The 24,475-nt window shown below is 27.2% G+C and overlaps 2 protein-coding genes across 5 annotated transcripts in view; both read right to left on the minus strand.

The window, feature by feature from the left end:
• Window positions 1–870: 870 nt before the first annotated feature.
• LOC107447127 (UNC93-like protein) lies at window positions 871–11,029 on the minus strand. The gene is made up of 4 exons (XM_016061961.4): window positions 10,937–11,029; window positions 4,147–5,173; window positions 2,553–2,820; window positions 871–1,163 (listed from the first exon to the last, which is right to left on the minus strand). The coding sequence occupies exons 2-4, from the start codon at window positions 5,005–5,007 to the stop codon at window positions 910–912; spliced, it is 1,383 nt and encodes a 460-aa protein (XP_015917447.1). The 5' UTR covers window positions 5,008–5,173; window positions 10,937–11,029; the 3' UTR covers window positions 871–909.
• Window positions 11,030–14,771: 3,742 nt separating this feature from the next.
• LOC107447124 (UNC93-like protein) overlaps window positions 14,772–24,475 on the minus strand; it is a 32,850-nt gene continuing 23,146 nt past the window's right edge. For 2 of the 4 annotated variants that reach the window (XM_087150301.1, XM_016061957.4), the window contains exons 2-4: window positions 19,219–20,144; window positions 16,783–17,050; window positions 14,772–15,574 (exon numbers count right to left, since the gene is read on the minus strand). In XM_087150301.1, coding sequence (XP_087006427.1) covers window positions 15,351–15,574; window positions 16,783–17,050; window positions 19,219–20,112 — 1,386 coding nt within the window. In that variant the 5' untranslated portion in view covers window positions 20,113–20,144 and the 3' untranslated portion in view covers window positions 14,772–15,350. Of the gene's footprint in view, window positions 15,575–16,782; window positions 17,051–19,218; window positions 20,145–21,787; window positions 21,917–24,152; window positions 24,297–24,475 lie in introns of those variants that run through there. The other 2 variants (XM_016061958.4, XM_016061959.4) reach the window with 2 other exon arrangements.

The raw sequence follows: 24,475 nt of genomic DNA on the forward strand, positions 1-24,475 counted from the left end.
TGAAGAAGGATGAATTTCTTTAACTAAGTTACTTTACCAGTACTTCAAACTATAATTGCTTAATTATTAGATCTTGTTTGCATATGTTTAAATTATTGATTTGCTAATGTAGGTTAAACAAACTTTTTTGAAACTTTAAAAACCAAGATTTTTACAGAAAAACATACCATTACAAATCCTTTTCCTCACTGGCTATATAATTTAGCAGTTATGGAAATATGCAACACATAAAATATTATGATTTAAAATAAATCTTTTAAATTTTTAATATATCTTAACAAGACCTGGTATCCTTTTTAATATTTTTACTTATTAATTTAGTTAATAGTTAGCTGAAACAAATGAAATAAAAAATAAAAATTGTGGCAAATTCTCCAAAAGAATTATAAACTAACACTCTATATAACGTGAATAGAAACTTGTATACAAATATATTTTGTACTGCTATTTCATGATTAAAGAATATCCCTCATTGTATAAAATATAAAGTTCACACAGTTAAAGAAAAAAAACTTTCAAGTTTAATTTAACTGTTTATTAATTTTTATTTTTAATTAACAATAGATTTTCTCAAAGTTTCTGGACTAATACATCTTATTTTTTCTGAAATATCTTGAACTTGCTCCTTTTTATTTAATTTAAGTTTGAAATTTATTATAATTGGTAACATTAACTTCATAATAATAATAAAAAATTTTGTGTTTCAGTTCAGTGAAATAATAATCGATAAAATAAATTCATAATTATGTGAAATAAAATTACAATGAAACATTTTCCTGACCAAGCAATAAAAAGTTTATAAAAAAACATACAAAATATCTAATTACACCTCTTATTTCTCTTATTCTTATATTAAAAAAATTATATAAATTTAAAGCCAACAGTTTATAAAATTTTATTTCAATTTATTTAATACAACTCAGTAATATCGTTAATTTGATTGTTTTGTAATCTGTGATTTTTATATTTACAAATAAATCTTACTTCAACAGAAATATAGGCAGTTATGGCTATAAACAACAAACTAAGCAATATGTAAATTTTTATATCTGTACATAAACTGTTACTGTAAGCATAGGCTGTTGAAAATCCTAAAGAACTCCAAAAATAGAAATTTGAAAATGCTGGTTCTTCATTGTCTTTGAAAATGACACCATAAAGTGCTGAAAAATAAAATGCAATCTATTTTAAAATTGTGTAAAAAGATAAATTTTAATTAATTAGTCATTACATTTCGGTAATTTAATTCTTATTGGTGCAATATTATTGTTATGATATGAATATACTTCTAAACTTTTTGTGCATTTTATTTTAATAACATCATTAATTTTGAAAATATGCATTTCTGATGTCAAATTTTTTTGTGCTGCACTGTTATATTTAAATTTTGAAATATAGCAATTAAAAATTAATGCAGTAGGCAGTTACATCATGAAAATTTTTTAAAAAACAGTTAGATTTAAAACTTACACAAACACACAAAATGAAGCAGTTTTATCTCAGTTTGTGTATCTGTCTTTTTTGTAATGAGTACAGTAATTACAAGAAGACCTCATGTCTTGCTGAAATAACTATTCTCTACTTGTTAACCTCAAAGAACTTTTATATGTACACAACAAGTATTTTCTTTGTACACTATTTTCAATAATTACATAATTTCTATTATATGAAAAAGTGTACTCTATTCAATATTTTTTTGTAACTATTCTAAACAGCATATTTGTCTTTCCATATTTTAAACACATCCCAGAATGTTCTCCCTGATAATTTAGTTTTTTCTTTCAAGGTTTCGAAAATTATACAAAAAGGGAGGTGATTGTAGAACACTATATTAAATAATTTTTTGTATTACATTATAATATATATATATATATATATATATATATATATATATATATATATATATATATATATATATATATATATATATATATATATATATATATATACACACACACATTGCAAGTATTAGTGGATAGATCTAGTTTTTAAGATTTTGACTTTTCTGATTTATGGGAATTATTGTTACAATAAAATATATTTCAACCTACATAACTGGTAGCTGTAACTTGCTGCATTTTTTTAAGTTCCTTAAAGGAATTTTTTTTTATTCTGAACTTACTAATACTTCTACAAGAACTAATACTTCTTAGAGTAAAAACAGAAATACAAACTATAAATTTAAATTATATATTTTTTTATTACTTTTTTTATTACTTTTGGTACTCTTTATCGATTACTGCATGTGTTATTTTTAAAATCAACAAATTATAATGGCATATAATTTATGTGAATCCGCTATTTTCATTTTACTTTTACTTAAACTATTGCTGCAATGTTTTAATTTACTTTTTAGTTTTATTTTCTAAAAAAAATTCTTCCACTAAAATAAGACTTTTGTACTTTTTTGTGTAATTCATTTCCTTTTTTAATTCTGTGTAATTTATTTCCTTTTCCCTTTTGTATAATTTATCAATAGCTTGAAATTTTCATTTATAAACTAATCAAATCAGTTTTTATATTCAATTTATTTGGAAGGCAATTAATCTCACCTATTATTTGTGACCACCAAACACTTGCACCAATCCCATAAACTCCTGATAATATGAAATAGAGGTTAAAGTTGTTGGCATCTGGTCTCCATAGCAAAAGTGTTAGCATCATGGCGAAATGTGATGCTGCAGCTAATAAAAATACTGGCATACGTGTTAAATATTTTACCATAAATCCTAAAGAACAGTCCATCACAGCACAGACAACACCATAGCATATAGTAACATAACCAACTTGAGATATACCCCATGCACATGCTATATAAGACTGGAAAAAAAAAGAAATGATAAATGCTTTAATATTCTATAGGGAAAAAATATTGTCAATACAAATCATTTGAATTTCATTTATCGTAATTATTTTGAAATCTCTATTAATTTTAAATGATAATTTAATAATTAGTTTAATTCAGTGTTTTCTCCAATGTGTATAAAAATATACAAAAAAGATATTCTCTGATCTGAATTATTCAATTAAATAAAAAGTTATATTAATAGAAAAGATTCTGTCATTCCTTTTTTTTATTAGTATTACTTTTTTATCAGTTGGATTATTAAATTCAAAAGCCTCATTAATTAAAATCAAATATAATTTTAAGAACCGTTCATGGTAGATTTTTTTAATGTTGATTTGGAGTTACAAAAATATGTTTGCCTCAAAAGTATTTTTAATTCACATATCCAGACTGAGATAAAAACTAACATACTAAACTATCTTAATTATTAATAAGCTATAGTCATGACTGCACAGTTTAGACAAATTTCACAGCAATAAAAATCTCTGTTAATCGGTACTGAGAATGCAATTTTTTTCCCTCCATATATAATTTACAAAGTTAGGTTAATTAAGGTTTTATATCAAACTTTTTAACGCTTTTTTTAATTCCTTCTTATTCTTATTTACCGAAGTCAAGTTGGACATATATTAATAATTCATAATCATAAAATTTCACCATCATCAAAAAGATGTGCCTTTTTTATTTTAACCCTTCTTTCACAACTCTATTTAAAATTATAACCTTGTCTAAAAGCAATCCGATATCGAATGCTGTATTATAAGAATACATTCCTCTAATTTTTCAGTGCAAATGAAATAAAGTTTGATGTTCTTTTGAATTCGATTTTAAGTATCCTCTATGGTTCAGATCTTGCATCCTGCGACTTTCTTTTTTTTTTTGGACAGAAAAATGTTGAACATTTTTATAGAATGGTCTTAAATTTATTGATCTTTTTTGAAAGCCTGAAAAAAAAATTAAGAGAAATGATTTAGCACTAGAAAGTTTTGCGATCGAATAAAGATTATTTTAGTGGCAAAAGACTGAAAGATGCTTAGGCAAAGTACAGAATTTATTAGTAGTAAAAGATTAACGTATGTGTATTTTACAATAAAGAGTATGTTAGTTGTAAAAGACTAGGAAGTGAAGATATGTATAAGACACAATAAAGTTCTAGAAGAGAGGAAGATGTAAGGTAAAATAAAATAATTTAGTAGGAAGTACAAGAAAAGAATGTGTAAGATGCAAAAAAATTAAATAAAAAAGAATTAAATTGGTAAAAGAAATTAATTTATGTATAATTATTAAATTATACTTACTTTTGTGAAATCGCTGTTGTAAAATCCATCAGCTAAACCACAGTAGAATGACAGAGGAATCAAAAGCAGCTGATCTTTGTTTCGCATATGCTTTAAAGTTGCTATAAGAAGATCGGCTGATAAGCCTGTTTCTTTAGACTTTTTAATTCTAGGATCTGTTTCTTTTTCTAGTGGATCCACTATGAAAAAAATTACAATCCCAGCCAGAATTACAAAGCAACTGTATATTATCACAAGCTTTAGCCACTTTTCATCTGGAGGTCGTTCTAAATTAGGATTAAAATCGTCTGCACTGACACCACAAAATTCCGCTCCACATTGAATTAAGGTTTCGTTTTCAGAAGCAATCAATGTTTCATTGGATGATTCTCGAAGCACATAATACGATAGTACATTTCCCCAAATTTCAGCGTTTTCATGGAAAAATGAATAAATACCAAAAAACCAAGCATTAATTACACTTGTTGAGGATTTCGTGTAAGCTGAATATTGAAAAGCAATTTCATTAACGTATGTGCTTCGAGCAGCCCATAGTGGTCCAAATGATATACCACTTAGCATCGCTGTTGGTAATAAAGTTCCCCAATGTGGGAAAGCATTTGCAGCTACATAAGGACAAATACTGAACACTGATATAAGTAAAGTTTTCTTGCAACCAAATTTTCTAATGAGGTAGGTTGGTAGAAAGAAGGATGAAACAGTGAAAAATGCATAGATGACAGACTGGGAGATGATTCCTACGCCTTCTTCGTGATTGACTGTGCTTTGAAGATTGCTCAAAGAATCGAATGCTGTGAACACGAGGAAATGGCCGAATGCTAAGGCCGTGAGATTTTTCAATATCTTCCTTTTGCTGTGCATTATTAGTCTTGAGTTGACTTTATGTGCTTTGAATTTTTGAAAAATGAAAGACTATTTTTTTTTTCGTTTTGTAAACATTTATCACTAATATACCTTTCTGATGTGCCTGCATGTAGTAAATTCATATTCTCTATCATTGCATTTTCTTTGACTTTTGCATTTGAGCCTAGGAAATATAAAATAGAAATTCAAGTAATTATAACTATCATTTTAATTATTAAAAGTTGAATATAAAGATAAAGCTTCTGAAAGAGAATAAAATTTTATTAACTCAGGAAGGTTTACTTCGCAGTCTTTGCTATTGTGAAAATTAACTCAATTTTAATTTTCTGAAGAACTTTTATTATCTAATGATAAGATTGGTTTAATGTAAAAAATCGAAAATATATACAAATACCTCATGTCGGTTCCAATCAAAAAAGGCACCGTTACATTGATTTTCTTTTCAATTATACAAAAGGCGAAAAGAAAGAGAAAGAAATAACCTGCATAACTTTTGATCTTATTAGATTTTCACGTTCCCCAAATAAACTTAATGCTTTACGAGGCTGACCTGACATGTGCTAATCAATTAGTGCAGACGATTTTTTAAGTTACGAAATCAGTCACAAAAACCTACTTTCTTTGAATAAGTACACCTATTTCTGGATGGATTCCTGACCCCCTCAAAACATGGAAAATTACTATCTGGAAAATATGGTCCCAACAGTTTGGTCAGGGGTGGGGTTATTTGGTTCCTTATTAATTTTACTTTTTCTGTATTTCGCTATATCTCGAAAATGTTTTTAACAAACAAATTTTTTTTTTTATACAACCATAAAATTGGTTTATCCGAATTGCATTCAAAAACTAATTTTTAAAAATTATTATTAATTAGTTTATTTAATAAGAGAATTGTAAAGTATAAATTTTTTTATATCATTTTAACGAATGTAGTTTTATGTAGTAAAATCTAAAATTTGAACTAAATTGGTCGAATAGTTTCTGTGTAAATGAATTTTAAATATTCGACTATTTTTAAATTCAATTTCTCAGGAATTATTCAGCCAATTTCGTTCAAATTTTATATTTTGCCATATAAAATTACCGTCTTTAAAATGATGTAAAAATTTGCATAACTTAAAATTCAAAACTTTTTCTACTATTTTTAAGCAAAATAATAAATAATTATTAAAAATTATTATTTATTTATTCAGAAATACCTTTAGGTAAGTAAATTTTATAATTGTGTGAAAAATTTTCAATTCGCTTTAAAAGTTTTCGAGATATAGCAAAATACGCAAAACGTAAAATTAACGTTAAGAGTTCCGAACTTGGTACCGATTTCCTCTGACCAAAGTATTTAGACCATATTTTCCACTTTGCGACCACCCTCCCCCCATATTTTGAGGGTAAGGAATTCAATTCTGTCCAAAAAAAGGGTATGTTATTCAGAGAAAGTACGTTTTTGGAGTCTGATTTCGTAGTATAAATATCGCCTGCACTTATGAGCATATGTGAAGTCACCCCTGTGAACCATTGAGACTAAGTTTGACGCGTGAAAACCTGATCATTCGATCAAAACTTATTCAAAATATTTTTTTTTTTTTGCTATGTACAATTTTTTTTTTTAAATTATTGCCTCAACATATAATATCATAAAAATGAAGTGTTTGATAAAAAAATGCTCTTTTTTATAATTATGAATTAGAAAATTCCAGATTTTCAGAATAAATGGAAAAGTTTAACATGCACCTCAAATAAATGAAAAGATTTTTAGGATTTTCTATATAAATAAATTTAAATTATCTCAAGTTGTAGTGAGAAATAATGAATCAAATCCGTACTCAGAATTTCTAATTAGGAGAGAATAGAATCCCCCTAAATAAATGACAATGTCATACATTTTTAATTAATTCTAGATTTGTTTATTTATTTGATATATCATCTATATTTACTTATTGAATATTACAATAACTTCATTACTAGTTTAAATAATATATCCACTTGTATAAATATTGTTTTTTAAACTTAACTTATAAAGCATTTACAGGAGTGATTTGTAAAAGAAGAAGAAAAAAAGTGAAATAAAAGTTACAGAATGAGTATAAAAAACTTTTGCATATCTATCATGTGTACAGAAAATTAATCAACTTACGATAGTGGATAAAAAGTATCAAATTTAATTCCATATAGTAAATATAGTAAGTTTTACAAAACTGGAAGATTGATATATCATATCACTAATAGAACAACTGGTCACAAAAATAAAGCTTTTGTAAACTGCCTAAATTATTTACAAATAATCGTATGTTACTAAAAAAAAATTTAAAATAAATAAAGAGCATACTACAAAAAAAAAAATATAAATATGCATGATCTAGCTATTATAAGTAACCAAGTCATTGAATAAGTGAATCCATAAAAGGACGAAAACTGTGGGTCAAAAAATCCACGAATCAACGATTAAAAGTTAAAAAACGAATTTGTAATTCAATTAACCCCTTGACATACGAAGACGTCTGGGAGACGTCATTTGTTTCTTAAGTCAAAACAATAATTGACGTGTCTCAGACGTCTTCAACACAGAGATGCCAACTTGCTCCGGAAATGAAATATATATTTTATAGTGGTAGTTTATCAATTGTGATTCTTGGTTTAATAAATTCAATTTAGTAGATTTTTATCCACCACTATTTCTAAATAATTCGTAGGCTTATATAATTCACCACTTTATAGTAGTTATATCATGCTATTATACCTTTTGAAAAGCAAGCAAAATTAGTCAAATATTAGCAAAATTTAGTTTGTAGTTATTTGCCGTTTTTTTAATTATTTTGGCGTGTCCGGAGCAGTTGGCATTTCTGTCAACATTCCGTTGCGAGCTGTTGTTTACAGTGCAATCAAAGATCATTTCTATATCAAGAAATTAATAATTCCACAAAGTTTAGAGTTTGTTTAATCATATGTCAAGGAGTTAGTGAACGAATTACGGGTTCTATGATATAACTATTTGCCATGTCCCTGTGATGCGGGAGAACTGCATCACATGGAACTCTAGAAGGATGTTCGACCTCTAGTCGAGAAACTGTAGTTCAAAACTGGTTATGGTTCAAAAAAGTAAAGTTCAAAATTGCTGAGAATACGAATCCAAGACGTCGATCTTCGTTCAAAAATGCAGGTTCTCTCTTAATATTGTTATCGGAAAAAAATGAGGTATTGATTTCTGTGTATTTTATACAATGAATCACGATAGTGATTTATATATTAAAGTGCAATTTTCGTCTTGTAACTGTACATATATGCAACTGCCTGCGATCTAGACAACTGAAGCATTGTTTCTTATGTACAGGGTGTTTATAAAGTCCCGGACCCATTTTTATGTTTAATAACTCATAAAATAATAAAGATAGATTAAAATTAATAACATAAATGGTTAGATAGACACAAAAAGTTTCATGACCCTTGTCAATGAACTTCCACGTGTGCCCCCTTCGTCGCACGGAGAATATCAAGTCGATAGTCAATTTCGCGCCAGGTAGCGGCAAGCATGTCGGCATCCACAGAGGCTATTGCGGTTTTCTGTAGCACATAATGTTCTCCGACGAAGCATCCTTTCATGTTTCTGGCATTGTTAATCGCCATAATGTGTGCATATGGGGATCTGAAAAACCCCCATGAATACCGTGAGACACAAAGGGATTCATCAAAGGTTAATGTGTGGTGTGGACTAATGCACGACCGAGTCATTGAGCCTTTCTTTTTTGCAGAAAAGACGGTCTGATCAGTCGTATACTTAGACATGTTGGAAAACTTCGTATTTCCACAACTAGAAAGTTTCAGCCACATGTATTTTTGCAACAAGATGGTGCACCACCTCATTGGGGTATCATCGTTCGTAATTCTTAGAATGACCATTTTCCAGGAAAATGGATTGGACGAGGAGGTACAATTCCTTGGCCACCCAGATCACCTGATATAACGCCGCTGGACTCTTTTCTTTGGGGATTTATAAAGGACAATGTTTACAGGAGGATCGTGTCGAACATTGATGACCTAAAAGCCAGAATTACAACCGCAATAGCCTCTGTGGATGCCGACATGCTTGCCGCTACCTGGCTTGAAATTGACTATCAACTTGATATTCTCCGTGCGACGTAGGGGGCACATGTGGAAGTTCATTGACAAGGGTCATGAAACTTTCTGAGTCTATCTAACCATTTATGTTATTAATTTTAATCTATCTTTATTATTTTATGAGTTATTAAGCATAAAAATGGGTCCGGGACTTTATAAACACCCTGTATTTTGCGAAACAAATTTTACAATTACGCCTGACATTGCTATATAGACAAATGAGGTATTGTTTTTAGTATTTTTTTAGGCTAAATGAAATGAGAGCGCGTCCATTGGACTAAATAACTTGGAAGTAATAAGGGATTATTATTTAACTCAACGGTTTAATATTTATCTTAATAGCTTCTTAACTGCAATATTATATGAATAGATCTGCTATAAAATTTTAAAAAGGAATTGTTTCTTTATATATTTAAAAGTTTTTATTAAAATTTATTTTCCACTGCCAACTTTTATTTTAAAAGTCCTGTTTGACAGTGAATTTTAAAAAAGAATATTCAAAAAAACATTTTTAAGTTATAAAAAGACAATCTTAGTTATAAAAAAGTATTTATTTATTTAATAAAAAGTGCATTATAAATAAAAAGTTATATAATATTAAAAAAATAACAAGGCTATTCTCTGGCCTTGCGATAAAAAATTACAGCAATAAGTTGATGATTATGTGATAACACATTCAAGTGAAAACAAAAAAAGTCAGCTAAAAATTTTCAGTGTGTGATGTCATTCCAGAGCAATTTATCACAGAAAATTTTATCACCTGATCTGAGAATACTCATTTCAAAATTTCAGACTATGACCTATAGTTTATTACTTCTAACTAATTAATTATATAAAGTGTGCAGGGCAGGGCCCGACTTACAGGTACCGAGACCCTGGGCACAAAACCACTTAGGGGCTCTCTAAAAGAGTCGTTAAAGTTTAAGTTAACCTGCAAGGTGTTTTAATCACAATATCAAAAGATAATCTTTTACACAACAGCAGAAATAGCTTATTTAGAAGTATGTTCTACATTGTACTTACATGGAAATGGAAAATTTAATTTAGTTAAACTGTGCAAAAAAATCCTAAAATTTAATTGATAGAGTTGTGTGAGAATGATTAAAATTATGATAAAAACAAGATAAATAGCAAAGCATCCATAGCATTCTAAAAAATGATTTGTTATTTGAATAAGAAAATAATATTTATCAAATTTATTTTATGAAATGAAAACAACTCACATTAAATGTATTTCACATTTTGAAATACTTGCATTAAAGTTGACGTTATAATATTAAAAAGTAAAAGAAAAATTTGGGGGTCCTTACAAGTTAGTAAAAATATTTCTCTTTCTTATGCATTTTGGGGTGGGGTTCCTCACAAGTTGGGGGCCCTGGGCATGTGCTCTTCTAGATAAACAAAGCGCTGTTTCATATGTATCTTTACGCTAAATTGAACGAGATCAAAAATAAGTCAATAGGAGTAATAGTTCAGAAGTTAAAAAATTTTGTCTATCAAAATAACTATATTATTATTTCCTTACAAGTTTGAGACCAAACTTTAAGAAATAAAAATAAATAATAATATTTCTTTTCCATATGTAATTTAGTGTGGGAACGTTCACTAGTTCGGGTCCCTGCGCATATACCCCGAATGCCCTCTCACAAATCAGTCCTTGAAAGTATGGGTTAAAATACATTAAGTAGAATAAGTTCGAGCGAATTTTATATTCTCAGTTAATTAAGAAATTAACCAAAAATTCACTTTAAATAATTAATACTTTCAATAACTTATAACAAAATTTATTATATTGTATCAAAACAGTCCTTACCTTAAGTAAGATAGCTGTATAAGTTGAAATATTTTGAACGGTCATCTGATCATGCATCTCACACCCGTTTCCTTCTTTCAACATCTTAAAAAGAAAGAAATTAATTCTCGCGAATTTTGGCGAGACAGTCTGATATGTGGCAACTGTTTATTTCAAAAGAGATGTATGTGCTTTGGATTGTGATTTCTCTACTCGTAGACTAGCATCGCGCAATGAACAATTATCGAATATAGAAAAATATGCCGCGAGATTTTCAGCTTAAAACTAATCGCTTTTTTGATCAAGAATTTAATATTGTTCAGCTGCAAGTTTTAGCTCAAATTGAAAGCATCGCGCTGTTAAAAGATGTGAGGAAGCTAACGGAAAAATATTGTAGTAGTCTAAAATATATATAATAATAATTCTTAGTTTTACATCATTGTTTTTTTATTTATTTATTTATTTTTTAATCAGTTTTTATTAAGTTCACAAATTGAAACTATTTTCAATAATTGAATAAACTAAGTGATAAAACTAATAAAACATTTAATTGTAAATAAATTTTTTAAAAAGTTCTTTTTGTGTTTATTTATTGCAATCTCGAAAATCGTTTGCACATTTGAATCGTTTTAAGTAAACAGATAAAAATAAAAACTTTTTAATTTAAACTGACACTATTTATGAAATTTTAACAAAGATTAAATTTCTGAACAAAAAATTTAAAAAAAATAATATCGCAAAATTTTTAATGTTATCTTTTTTTACTGACAGTTAAAAATTGTCAGCAAAATATGTTAGTAAAAAGTTTTAAAAAAATGCTGTTTCTTAGTACTTTTCAAAGTATATAATTACAGAATTAATTTTAAACAATATAATTTTAAGTAGCAAGATCTAAAATTCAAACGCAGTCTGGATAGATCTAATACTTGAGCAACGAAATTTCAAAATAAGTGACATTTTAAATTTTGATTTATTGAGAACGATTTTACGAATTCATTACAAAATTTACATTTTGTCATTTAAAATTACACTGCTTAAAAGAATGCAAAATTTTATCATGGAGAAAAATTTCAATCAGTCTTAAAATAAATAGTAACTAAGTTTTTAAAAATTATTTTCTGCTATAATTATCTTCGAAAAAAAACGAGTTTATTACAGTGAGTGCAAAATTCGTTTTGATTTCAGTAATAGTTTCGAAGACATGGCGAAATACACAAAAAGAATATTAAACTTTCGACCGCTATCCTTACACAGGAATAGTTCCAGATTGCGTCAATCCTTCATGTTTTTTGGGTCAAATATTCGAATTCTTCGAAACAATATAGGCAGTGAAAATACGTTTTGAAGTTCGAATTGATTTTCGAAATCAAAATATTCTACTCTTACTTACACTTATGTATTATATTCCTTCTATATCTTACCATTTATTTAGAATAACAAAAGTTGTACCCCTTGAACAATTAATCTGATTATTTAATCAAAGGTTATTTAAGATGTTTTGTATTAAATTTTTGAAACTGTTGTATAGTTACACATTACCGTAAAGTTATAGGTAATTTTAAAGTTATGTGTCGCATATGATAGAAATGGATCAAAGAAATTCATAAGCATTTCTGATATTGAAAAAAGGTTAAGGAGAAATTTTTCACGTTTGTATTGATAATGTATTTCGTAGTTACTGCCTTTAATACATAAAATCTAAATCCTTTTTTTAAAAAAAAGTAAATAAATTTATACATAAGAGGTCCCAAATTAATAAAATAAGGAGTAATACGTTATCAAAATTATGCACATCGGAAGATTTCAATTAGGATAGGATGAAATTCATTTAATTATTTTGAAAATCATTTAATTATTAAACTTCATAGTGTAAAGCGATTACTAGAAGCATATTTCATTTTCACTCTACAATCAAACTGTTTTTTTTTTTTTTTGCATTTCATTAACTGGTTTCGATAAAAATTGGATGCCTTCACTGAGAATGATTTCTATAATAAATCGTCAAATTTTGATACTGTTTTTTTTTCTATCTGTTTAATATACATATTATTAATATGGGACTCCTTATGAAAGCTTTTTTTGTCTTCGTACTTTTTCTCAAGAATTTCTAAAATAAATATATATGAAGGGAATGTATAGTGCCCAGGCATTGAAAAATATTTACACAGAAAAGATGTTCAAATAACTTAAAATAACTTTTTATTCATTCATTATACACAATATTTCCTGTTAAAAAAACTGCATTTCTACATTCTTTTGTTTAATATCTTGCCAACATACAAAAACATAGTTGTTTAATAAACTAACAAAGTTTCGCATTTTTTTCCACACATACTTTCAAAGGAATAATCATATGACGTACACATCATTATTATCATGGTTTTGTTATTTTTAGATCACTTCCTCTTAAACTGTCAAGAGATATTATTTATATAACCTCTCCTCCTTTTCCTCTATATTATACCGTTATCAGTAACCTTATAGTTAGTTTCATCATTTCGTTTTAACCCCAAATAATATTCTATGTTAATTTAATTTTGTAAGTTCAAAAATTTCAAGACATCTAGTTTGATTTATTTGTTTTAATAATAACTCAAACAACAATAATAATTTTTTGTACATAGTTCATCTGTTTTATGTATGTGTTTACAAAAGAAATAAAATGTCTGTTGACATACATTTTAAATTGGTGTCAAAAAACAACTTCCAAATTAGTAAACAAATCCAAATACAAATGTAACTAGAAAATAGTAACTTTTTCTATTAGATTGAGACAGATACCACTTCCGGTACTTCCTGCTGCTCATTATCGAATTTGGAAAATTTTTTTTTTTTAACTATACTAAGCTAGATCTACAGCCTAAATAGACTATATAAAAACAAATATTCAGAACAAAGTCTAAGGAGACATAAATGTGTTTTAATTACATTTAAAGGAATCCTAAAAATAATTTTTTATTTTACTTTTGTTGCTAGAAACTTAGTGTCAGAAATTAGCGAAAAATGCAATAAAAAATATATCAATTTAAATCTATATTTAACTACGCCAAATTACAAAATTTCCTTGCACTACTGTTTTTTTTTTTTTTTTTTTTTTTTTTTTTTTTTTTTTTTAAATAATTTTTGGACACGAATAAGAGTTAGAAAAACTTCCTTAAACAAAAAGTTCTCCTTAAACAGCTCAAAATCTGCAATCGGGGCATCCAATCAACCGTAAAGTTTACGGTTAGAAACTTTTTTTTTACTTTTACTTTTTAAAACCGTTTGCAACTGTTATGTTTAAAAAAAAATATTAATGCAGACTATACCGTTATGTAACCATTTACAACTAGCATAATGTCAAAACAGTATAAATGATATTTAACTGGACTTTTGAGACATCTGAGACTCAACTAGACATTTGAGTTAGGTCGAGGTTAAGTTTTGTCTTGTCAAATGAACCCAGGAATTGGGCTAAACTAGTTTTTTTGGTGGTTCCATCGATCATGAAAGATAAAAAATACTAAACTTTTTTGTGTTAAGCAGCTCTGTACTGTTGCAATCTATACGTGAATGAGAGTTTCGTATTCTGCTAGTCCAGAGTCACCAATAGGGGAACGCTGGGCATTGGAAACTCCTCGTGCGTTGAAGGAATGGAAGAAATATTGCGGTATCAAGGCTGGCATTCATGAGATTGGTAGATTAATTAATATTAAAGCTTGCAATGCATTTTTATGAAACTTGGCATCTTTGATATGTTGCATAAACTTAGCTGACACTAAAAAAATGAATTTTTAACATTTATGTCTGTATGATAAAATATTAAAAATAAGAAGCTTTGGATTACAAAGATCATCAATCGTTCCTTAATTTTAAAAAAAAGATTTGGAAACAAAATGTTTAAAATGTTAGAAAAGAAATTAAGCTCGTTTGTTGAAAAACCAGTTAAATTAGCATTATTTTTTTCTATGTAAATGAGATACGATATTAACTCTACCAAGACTACCAAAACAATTAAAATACCTAAGTTGTTTGCATTGGTCAGATGTAATATGCATGAAGATATAAGGAAAGAAAAGCTATAATATGTTAATACAAATGACATTAAACTAATTTCTGTTAAACCAAAATATCATGCAAATTTTCTATAACTTTCAAAAGTTGTGCACAATACTCTTGTGTAAAATTGTTAAGGTTCGTTCCCTTACTTGACAATATTGTTTAATTCGGACGGAAATTTGCTTTAACTTGCTTAAGCTGCAGCAAATTCAAAAGATATAAATAGCTCAACAACCTAACATATTTCAACAGTAGTTCAATGTGAACCATTTTTGTGACTGTACGCAATCACTGTTCAATAAATAACTACATCTAATCAGACGTGGCTGACAACCCCGATCTCAGAGTAAGCCAGCCAGGGACCATCACATACATTTATTTCATTTAGCATAACTCTTTAAGCATTCTCTAAAGACCTCCTTCTTTCAAAAAGCAGAAGAACTTCGACAGTGAGGTAACCAATTACTCCGACAGTCAACGAAGCCAAAACTATATAAATTTTTGGACCTATGCATAGAGCACTGCTATACGCGAATGCAATTGTGAACCCAGCAGCTTCCCATAATCTGTAATTGGCAAAAGCTGCTTCTTCATCAGATCTGAATAGCACACCATAGAAAGCTGAAAAGAACAAAAAATATTTAATTGATGAAGCTCAAGAACACTGTTTAAATAATTCAGAGATAACGGATAACTAACCTCCTATTTATTATTTTATTTTTATAAATACTTATTAAAAAGCGTATTTATATTTATCAAATCTCTGTTGACAAAATTTCTTACATTGCATTTTAGTTATTCAATGTATGGAGATATTACTAAATTATTTTAAAAAATTATTTTCACCGTAGTTTTCAGGGATATGGGATTTTTTGCATCGTCAAATTTTGCTCGACTCTAATTTTAATTCAAATCTATTTTTTCCTATTGCATTATTGATTGAGTTAACGCTTCATAAATATTTTTGAAAAGGCTTTTTTTCATTTAAAATTTTTGAGAAATAATATCGATTCTGATTCTTAAATTTCATATAACCAGTGTTCGGATGTGTGAGATTCTACTATATAATGGTTTAGTGAACATGATGTCAGTGATTGCAGCGTCTTGATAAAAACACTAAGAAAAGTATGGTTAAAACAATTACTATGAGATTTTATAAGAACACCAAAAAGCTTGGTAATTCCTACCGAAATGTTTTGGTAATGATTTTGGTAAAATTAACAATAAAGCATGGTTTTTATAATGTGTAATAAAATTTTGCAAATGATGTAAAATTGGGTATTTTTATCATGACACCTTAGAGAATGGCAAAAAAAATTATTTATACATTTAAATGTACTTTTCAGTTTTGTGTTTTTTTACCAAATGTGTGGTAATTAGAACTATAATTTTGAAAACCAGAATTTCTTGTAAACCGTTATCATATGAACGGAAAATTATCAAACGAATGGTTGAAACACCGTATATTATAGTTTATTAACCAAAATCATGTTTTTTTTGTCCTTTTAAAAAAAATCTAGAAATGTCATTATTATACATTACGGTAATTTTACGAGAATATTTTTCTCCGTGCACTAACAACAAAATAAGTTTTATAACACTCATTTTTACCTGTTCTTAAAAACAGATTTCTAAATTAGTAAGAACTGGTTATAATAAAATAAGATTTCTTAGTAATTCTTGTTTATCCCGCTAGGCTAGGTATAAATTTCAGAAATATGTTGTTCAGAAATATTAGCCTGTCTTCCCCGCTAGACTAGGTATAAATTTCAGAAATTGATTTAACGATTTCGTGGTAAAATTCTTCTAATAAAATCGTAGTCACTTACCATTCACCATAGTTTGCCATATTCCGTCACCAAGACCCCATATTCCGGCTATGAGAAAGAATACGATGTACTGCTCACTGTTTGGTTCCCAAAGCAAGAGAATAATATAAGCTGTCAAACTTCCCAATCCAGCAGTCATCATGATTATTACTCTAGGAACGTACTTAGCAAGACGTCCGGCAGTAAATGAAATAAAAGCATCCACAATTCCCAAGAATACGAACACAAGGCCTACATGATGAATTCCCCATGCACATCCTATATAAGCCTGCACAGAAAATAAAAGAAATGTTACATGCTGTGACTTTGAATCTTAAGTTGAACATTTTGTAAGCATTCCTTGATTGAAATCTTAATTTGCTTTAAAAAATATATAAATGTGAAATAACATTCGACATATTTCAAGCGCTCAAAAGTAGGCGTAGATTTTCAAGACTTGCCGGACGTGAATGAGAAGAAACAAAAACGATTTGAAAAAAAAAAAGTGATTTTTGAGACTTTCAAACATGTAGACTGTTATTTCCAATTTGTATAATTTCGAAGTGAATGGAAGCTTTTAATCAAATAATATCTAACTACTTTAGTTTCTTATTATTACATTTCGCAGATACGTTTAGAACAAATAGTTTTTAATTGTTTTAAAGATATTTTTAGCAATATAACTAAGCACGAAGCCAATGCAGGGAAAATAAGTGAAATTATTTGATGAAGTGATAGTTTGGTGATAGTAGATTTGAAGAGAAATCAACAAAGCAATTTTTTATGCTTTGGCTCCTTTCCAAATGAAATTTAGAATAGTTGATAACTTTAATTATGAATTAGGTAATTTAAACAATGTATCTAAAATTGATAAGTATAATACAAAATGAAAAGAGATTTTTGATAAATTAAGGTTTGAATTTCTTATTTAGAAGAATTGTTGAATTTTAAGAAAATACAATTAATAAAATTTTTTTATATTTGACTCTTTACAGAATAAATTTACGTTTCTGTATTATGTTTTTAAGAACGCACGATATACTTTTTCTATATTGAGGCACCCTCAAACACTTTTAAGTTGAATTTTAATTTAATATTATCTGCAAAGCCCTGGTTCATTTATTCGCTTGGAAGAAACTTCTTCATTGAACGAACATTTTTTAAAACTTTATATCAATTGATATTGGCTTTTAAAGGCTTTAAAAATTATCGAGAACTTTTTAAAAAGATTATAAATATATTTCATAATATACATATTGTATTATTATAAATCAAAGACGTGGAAAAATATAGCTATTAGGAAGGAAAAAATGATTTTCCAAACACATATTTGTTAGGCAGAAATATCAGATAAAAGATTGGCTGCCATTAGCATAAGATTAATAAAAGTTATAATGGTATTTACTTGTAAATTATTTATTTACCCATTATTTAATGGCATTAATCAGCAATATTATTTATATTCCCTTTTGAATATTATTCATTATTATTGATATTAATTTTGAATATTATTACTCTAAGTTAAAGGCTTAGACTCTAAAGTGTTCTTCTAAAGTGTTCAGATCTAAAATGTAAAATCTATTATTACATTTTAGTAGAACCTTATTACAAACACATTTAGTTACAGTGTTACAATTATTGGTAAATTATATTTACTTTTTAATATGTGGTTATGCTTACCTTTATAATAAATCTGTGTGAAACTAAATTTAATAGACGTATGTAATTCAGGTAATAAATGCGAAATTTATACTTAAAACTCGGTATAAATTTATATAAGATACCTTTTGACTTTTGGCATATCTATTAACTTTTCTCACAAATGCAAAATAACCTCTATAGCGAGTTTTTTTTTATAGTAATAAAGACATAATAAGAATTTAAAAAATAAATTTGTGGATGAAGTTACAAAATGCAACAAAATTATTAGGTTTAAGTTTTATCCCCAATAAAATAGGTAACTAAGTCTATGTAACAAAATTTGTGGTTGTTCAATAAAAAACTTCAGAGTTCTTCAAATGAATACTTTGTTAAGGCTTAATTCTAGTATACGTTATACTTTGTATTTTGCTACTCAAGCGATGTTTAGAAGGCGGATAAATTTCGCCATCTGTAGTTGTAGATTTTGTGAGCAGTACGTTATCGATTTTTTTTCTTGCATTTATATGCTTTTTTTCATGGTATATTTATTGATTTGCCATTTTCAGGCTACGAATTTCTATGTTTTTGCCTGCTCCAACTTTTCGACAATCGTAAAAACATGATTTCGGGGTTGGTAAAAGTCTGGAGACATTTTTCAAAATCGTGCTAACGTGTAATGTATACTAAGATTTTACCCCTTTTTATATTGGTGTAACAATTTGCTTTTAATCAAATGAATACAAAACTTATTGCGAAGCAAATCATGAGTTCCAAAGTAAAGCCCCTATACTGATACAAAAAATAATTAGTACTTACTCTTGTAAAATCTCCCAGAAAGAAACCTTGATCTAGACCACTAAAGATACTTAATGGCAACAATAACATTTGCTTTGGATTTTTCAAATGTTTAAGAGTAGCAAGTACTCTAGACGATAGACTTTCTGCTTCATCTACGGTTTTTCTTTCATAAGAGTCCAAGAACAATCCCATAATTAGAGCAGCCATTGCAGCACACATCAAGTAAATACTAATAAGAATATATCTTTTATCATCGCTTGGTGCAACTAGGTTGTCATTAATTTCAAAGCAAAAATCAACCCCACACGTGATAGACTCGTTGTAATTGGACATGGCCACTACTTCATTGCCTTCTGACGGTTTCAAAACGTAAAAAGACACCAAGTTACCAAATATCTGAGTGCTTTGGTATGTCATGAAGAATATTCCGAAGAAGCGAGGTGTCACAACTTCGGTCGTCTCTGAAATATGATTAGCATACAGCTCACTGATTTCATTTAGGTAAGTGCACTTAGCTGACCACAAAGCGGGAAATGCCAGACCTAAGATAACAGATGCAGGTATAAATAGTGGCATAATTGGATAGAAGTTTACAGCTATGTATGGAATAAACATCAAAGCACTTAATACCAAGGTGGTTTTGAGTCCATATTTTCTAATTATAAGTTTCGGAAGAAACAAGCATGATATGATCATAGCAGCGTAGATGACACTTTGAGAAATCATTCCTATGTTGTCCTCTATGTTCAGAGTGCTTTGGAGATTTGCTAATCCTAGGTAAGCACTGAACAGAAATAGAAATCCGATGCATACTACAAACAGATTTTTAAGAACGCGAAATTTTGACATAGGTGGCTGAGGTAAACTCATTTTTAAGGAATCGAGATAAACTGTTGTGTTCTTAAACGCCATCTTGTTCAGACAGAGGTTTTCTTAAATTTTTCCTAAAAAAAAATTAAGACCTATTAATACAGGATAAATATTGTAGCGAGAATACTAAGAAATGAGTATTAAAAGTAACATGGATAACTTGATTCATTTCATGGTTTAGGATTAGAAAATGAGTTTGCTGACTTAAATCATGTATAAAAGTAGCAAAATAAGCTACTTTAATTTCAAAAAACATGCTTAAATAGAGAATTCTGATCTGGAATTAAAAAAAAATTAAAATAACGATATGAGGATTAAAAAATATTTGTTCATAAGTAATATTTCAGTGCTGTTTACTCTCCTTTTTATAAGTAAAAACAGTTATAGATTTCCCGGAATGTTCATGTTTTTTTCCTTTTAATATAAGCTACAAAGAAAATAATTAAATTCTTATGGAAAATTTAACTTCATAATACAAATCTAATTTAAAACTTATCTTTGTTATTATTTTTTGTCATTATATCTTTTCATTATTTGTTCAATTTTCTACTCACAACCAACAAAAACAAAATTAATAAACAAAATGCAACTCCAATTAAATTTCCGTTAGGAATATTTACAAGTAAGGTGTTTAGAAATAAAATTATTCTTATATATCGCCATTTAAAAAGTTAAAACCATTTAAAAATCAAATCTGCTTTTTTTTTAAGAATAAAATTAAGAATTATTTTTGAATTTTTAACAGATCTAAGTTTAAAATGTTTGTTAAAAGCAAACTATTGAAATAATGAACAGTATTTAACAAATTAAAAACTAACATTTGCTCGAATATTAACTAAACGAAAGTAAAAACTGTATAAGAAATGTTAATTTTGAGTAATAATATTGGTAAAATTAATAAATCGATACATTACTTCCCTGAAAGCGGAGAACTTTATGATAAATTAATTTTCATTAACTGTACAAAAAGCATCGTCTTCTATAAGACCGATGTAATTAAGAGTACCTCTTTATTAATCAAAAAAGCGGGAGGATTACGTTGGTTAAATCTTGTGAAAGAGTAAACCAGGAAATATTTCAACAATGTAAAAGATTTTTTTTGAAATATAATAGATAAAAAATTACTGTAATCTAATAGAAAATTTGTTTTCGTAAAAACAAATATTAATAATGTGTTTTACTTTTACCAATAAAATGTAAAAATATTTAGTTGATTGTGGCAATTCTTTTAAAAGTTTTTATAAAACGTACAGTGAAAAAAAATTTGGATCAAATTGCAATAAAAAGTATCGACACTCAAGGTGCCAGTATTTTTTACTGTAAAGTCCATTTTTACAGAAACCACTACTTATCCACTTTTACATGTACAGAACAAAAAATTGATGTACCGTAATTTTTACTGTAATAAGTGCCGTTAAATCACTGAATCACTCTAATTAAATAAATATTATTGTAAAATTTACGTTATAATATTTTAAGGTAAAAAGGGATTTTACGGATCATGCATCCAAAGTACTTAATATCGTAATTTGATCCGTCGTTTTTACAGTGTAGAGAATTAGTTATTCGAAGAACCAAACAATCACATTATTCTTAAATTTGTTTAAATTAAATACAGGGAGGTATCATTATTTAAATAATATTCTTTAGTACAAGGAGTTTTAAAAATGTATACTAAATATAAAACATAATGAAATACTATCGATGATAAACATACTTTTATTAAATAGAGTAGTCCAATCCATTATTCATTTAAAAAATATTCCTTTTCAAACTTGTTTGAAAGGACAGACGCTTTGAAAATATGCGCAGACTGTTTGAAACATACTCTAGCTTTTTATCAAGTGTTTCTTAAAATAAGTCACATCCTTTACATATTGGCTTTAAGGAAAATTTCTTTTCCTTCTTTTATTCTTATCGTATCAAAATTCTCTTCATAAGTAGAGTTGAGACAACCTCCATGTAGAATATTTTCAAAAGTGATTCCGGGAATTTATATTTTTGTGTTAAAAATATTTATAGCTGAAATTGGTTTCATTTTTCTAAATTCCCATATTTAGTTGTTTTTTTTTTAAATAAAAATTATGGGCTAAGAAATGTACGTTATTTAACACCTGTATTCAAAATTATTTTTAAAAATACCAAATCAGCTATCAAGCAAATGCATCGATAATTGGCATTTTATATTTCTACATTCTGCAAAAGAAAAGTAAATCATATATAAAGCTAAATGAGATATATTAATATAAAGCTAAATGAGAAAATGTATATGTTTTCTGTATTTTTGACGATTAATATAATATTGTAAACAAAATATACTTTTTATCTTAAAAAAATAAAGTTGATCATTTTATTGAGTTTAATATCAATAATAGTTTATAGTGTATAATCAATTTCTTTATCATAAGTTAAGTGAATCATTCTATCGAATTTATTTTTAATAATTAAATGAGTAATACAAATTTTTTCGTATATTTTCTGATTAATAGCTAAGTGTATAAAAATTTTAGTACCTGGAAAATAAATAATTGACAGCTTATATATTCAAATGCATATTATAAAAAGAAGGTGTTTCGAAGAAAGGTGATCCACTCTTGATGCCAAACTTTTTTCCAATATTTTTTACTCCTCCCCCCTTTTACACAAATTGCACTTTTACACAATTTTACAAATACTTCTCCCCCTTTTCATTAGCATTATATATAAACATTAATTACATATTGTGTGCTTTAATGTGTAACTACGTATATTAATAGCATTTGTGTGTAACAATAAAAATTATTATATGTATACTTATTTATAAGAAATAAGATTTAAGTTTGCTATCAGAAATACAATTAATTAGTAATAAAATATTGATGTAAATGAGAAATTCGATGCAGTATTGTTTTTGAAATTCGAAAATATGCTTTACTTTAAACCTTATTTTTTCTTTATAAATACCAAATACTCTTAAACACATTGAATTAAAAAAGTATCATTAGTTTTACTCAATGATGTTGCCATCTTATTCCATAAATTATATTATTTAAAAATAACATTTTTAAACTTATATACTTTTTTTACTTTTTAAACTTATATACTTTTTTAAACTTATATGCATAGCTTTTTTTATTAGCGTTTTTAAAAGGGATTTTAGAATAGAATTTAGAATAGATGGATGGATTATAGAATATATAGAAAAATAATTCAAACATATTTGATCTGCTGATTTTGAATTTTAATAAAAGTTTGTGTCCCACTTAAGTTGTTATTTTCCCCCTTTTGGCATAAACTGTCACAACGTTACGAAAACGTCTACCTTTTCTAAGCATCACAATATTTATGGATTTATTCTAATTTAAAGTTTCGAAACTAAATATAGTTTTGTCTTTTTCTATATGATACGTTACACTAATTTCAATTTAAATAAATAATTAATTTAACAATTTAAACTACTTAGCAGTTATAAAAGTAATACAATAAAAAATAGTAAAATGCTTTTCCTTCAAAAATTTTGATATTAATCATTTAAAATTTTCAAATCGCAGAATTTATTTAACAATAAAAAGAACAAAATTGAATTTTTTTTCTCATGCAGTAAAGAAGGTTTGTGGTCAAATTTTATTTCTGAAAAAAAAATGATAATGAAAAAAATAAACAAAAAAAAATAAAATAGGTAAATTTGAAAGAGTATTGAAAAGATATTATGGAAAAATCACATCGAGAAAAAAAAATTTTTTTTTACATGTTTTTTAAAACTAAAAATTTGATTTTATTACAAGTTTTTTAGAAAATGTAGAAAAATATTATTTCATGAAACAGCCGTTTTTTAAACACCCCAAGAAAAGCCTCTTAGTCTTTTATACCTCTCAAGAAAAGATCTCAGAAATTGAAATTAAATAAGAATGAAAAAAAAAAGATAATTCATTTGGAAAAAAAATACGGATAAGTGAAGTTTTGAAAGAAAGCTTCTTATTAGAGTCAAATAAAATATATTTTAGCTTTGATTTAACAAGAGTAATAACTAAGTTTAATTTAACAATACAAAAGAAATGAATTTAAACTTTAAGAAAATGAATGTAAAATATAATCAAACTTACTCAAAATATGATTTTGTTCCTTTGAAGAAAAAAAAAAGCAATTATGTATTTAATTTCTAAACTCTGGTTTTACTTTAACAGCATCAAATAAAAAATTGAAAAAGTATCCTTCTAAGTTGTCGCATTTTACTTTTTTTACTCAGTCGCGTTTTTATTTATATACCGCAGACACGTGCTTTAAATTCTGCATAAATTAAAAGTAAATTGATAAACTAACATCGTTCAAGGTCATCCGTAGTACTTTATCTACAAAAAAGAAAGAAAAAAACTAATTTTTCAGGGTCTCAAACAGTAGCATGTTGAAACTTCTGTATCAAATATCT

This window comes from Parasteatoda tepidariorum, chromosome 8 (assembly GCF_982258835.1).
Source record: "Parasteatoda tepidariorum strain Cologne lab strain chromosome 8, Ptep-v5.0, whole genome shotgun sequence".
Lineage (NCBI taxonomy): Eukaryota > Metazoa > Arthropoda > Arachnida > Araneae > Theridiidae > Parasteatoda > Parasteatoda tepidariorum.

Excerpts from the sequence above, each read along its gene's own strand:
- LOC107447127 (XM_016061961.4), bottom strand. The coding sequence starts at position 5,007 with ATGCACAGCAAAAGGAAGATATTGAAAAATCTCACGGCCTTAGCATTC. Across the intron at positions 2,821-4,146 it reads ACAACAGCGATTTCACAAAA|TCTTATATAGCATGTGCATG; the intron begins GTAAGTATAATT and ends TTTTTTTTCCAG. Across the intron at positions 1,164-2,552 it reads TTGGTGGTCACAAATAATAG|CACTTTATGGTGTCATTTTC; the intron begins GTGAGATTAATT and ends TTTATTTTTCAG.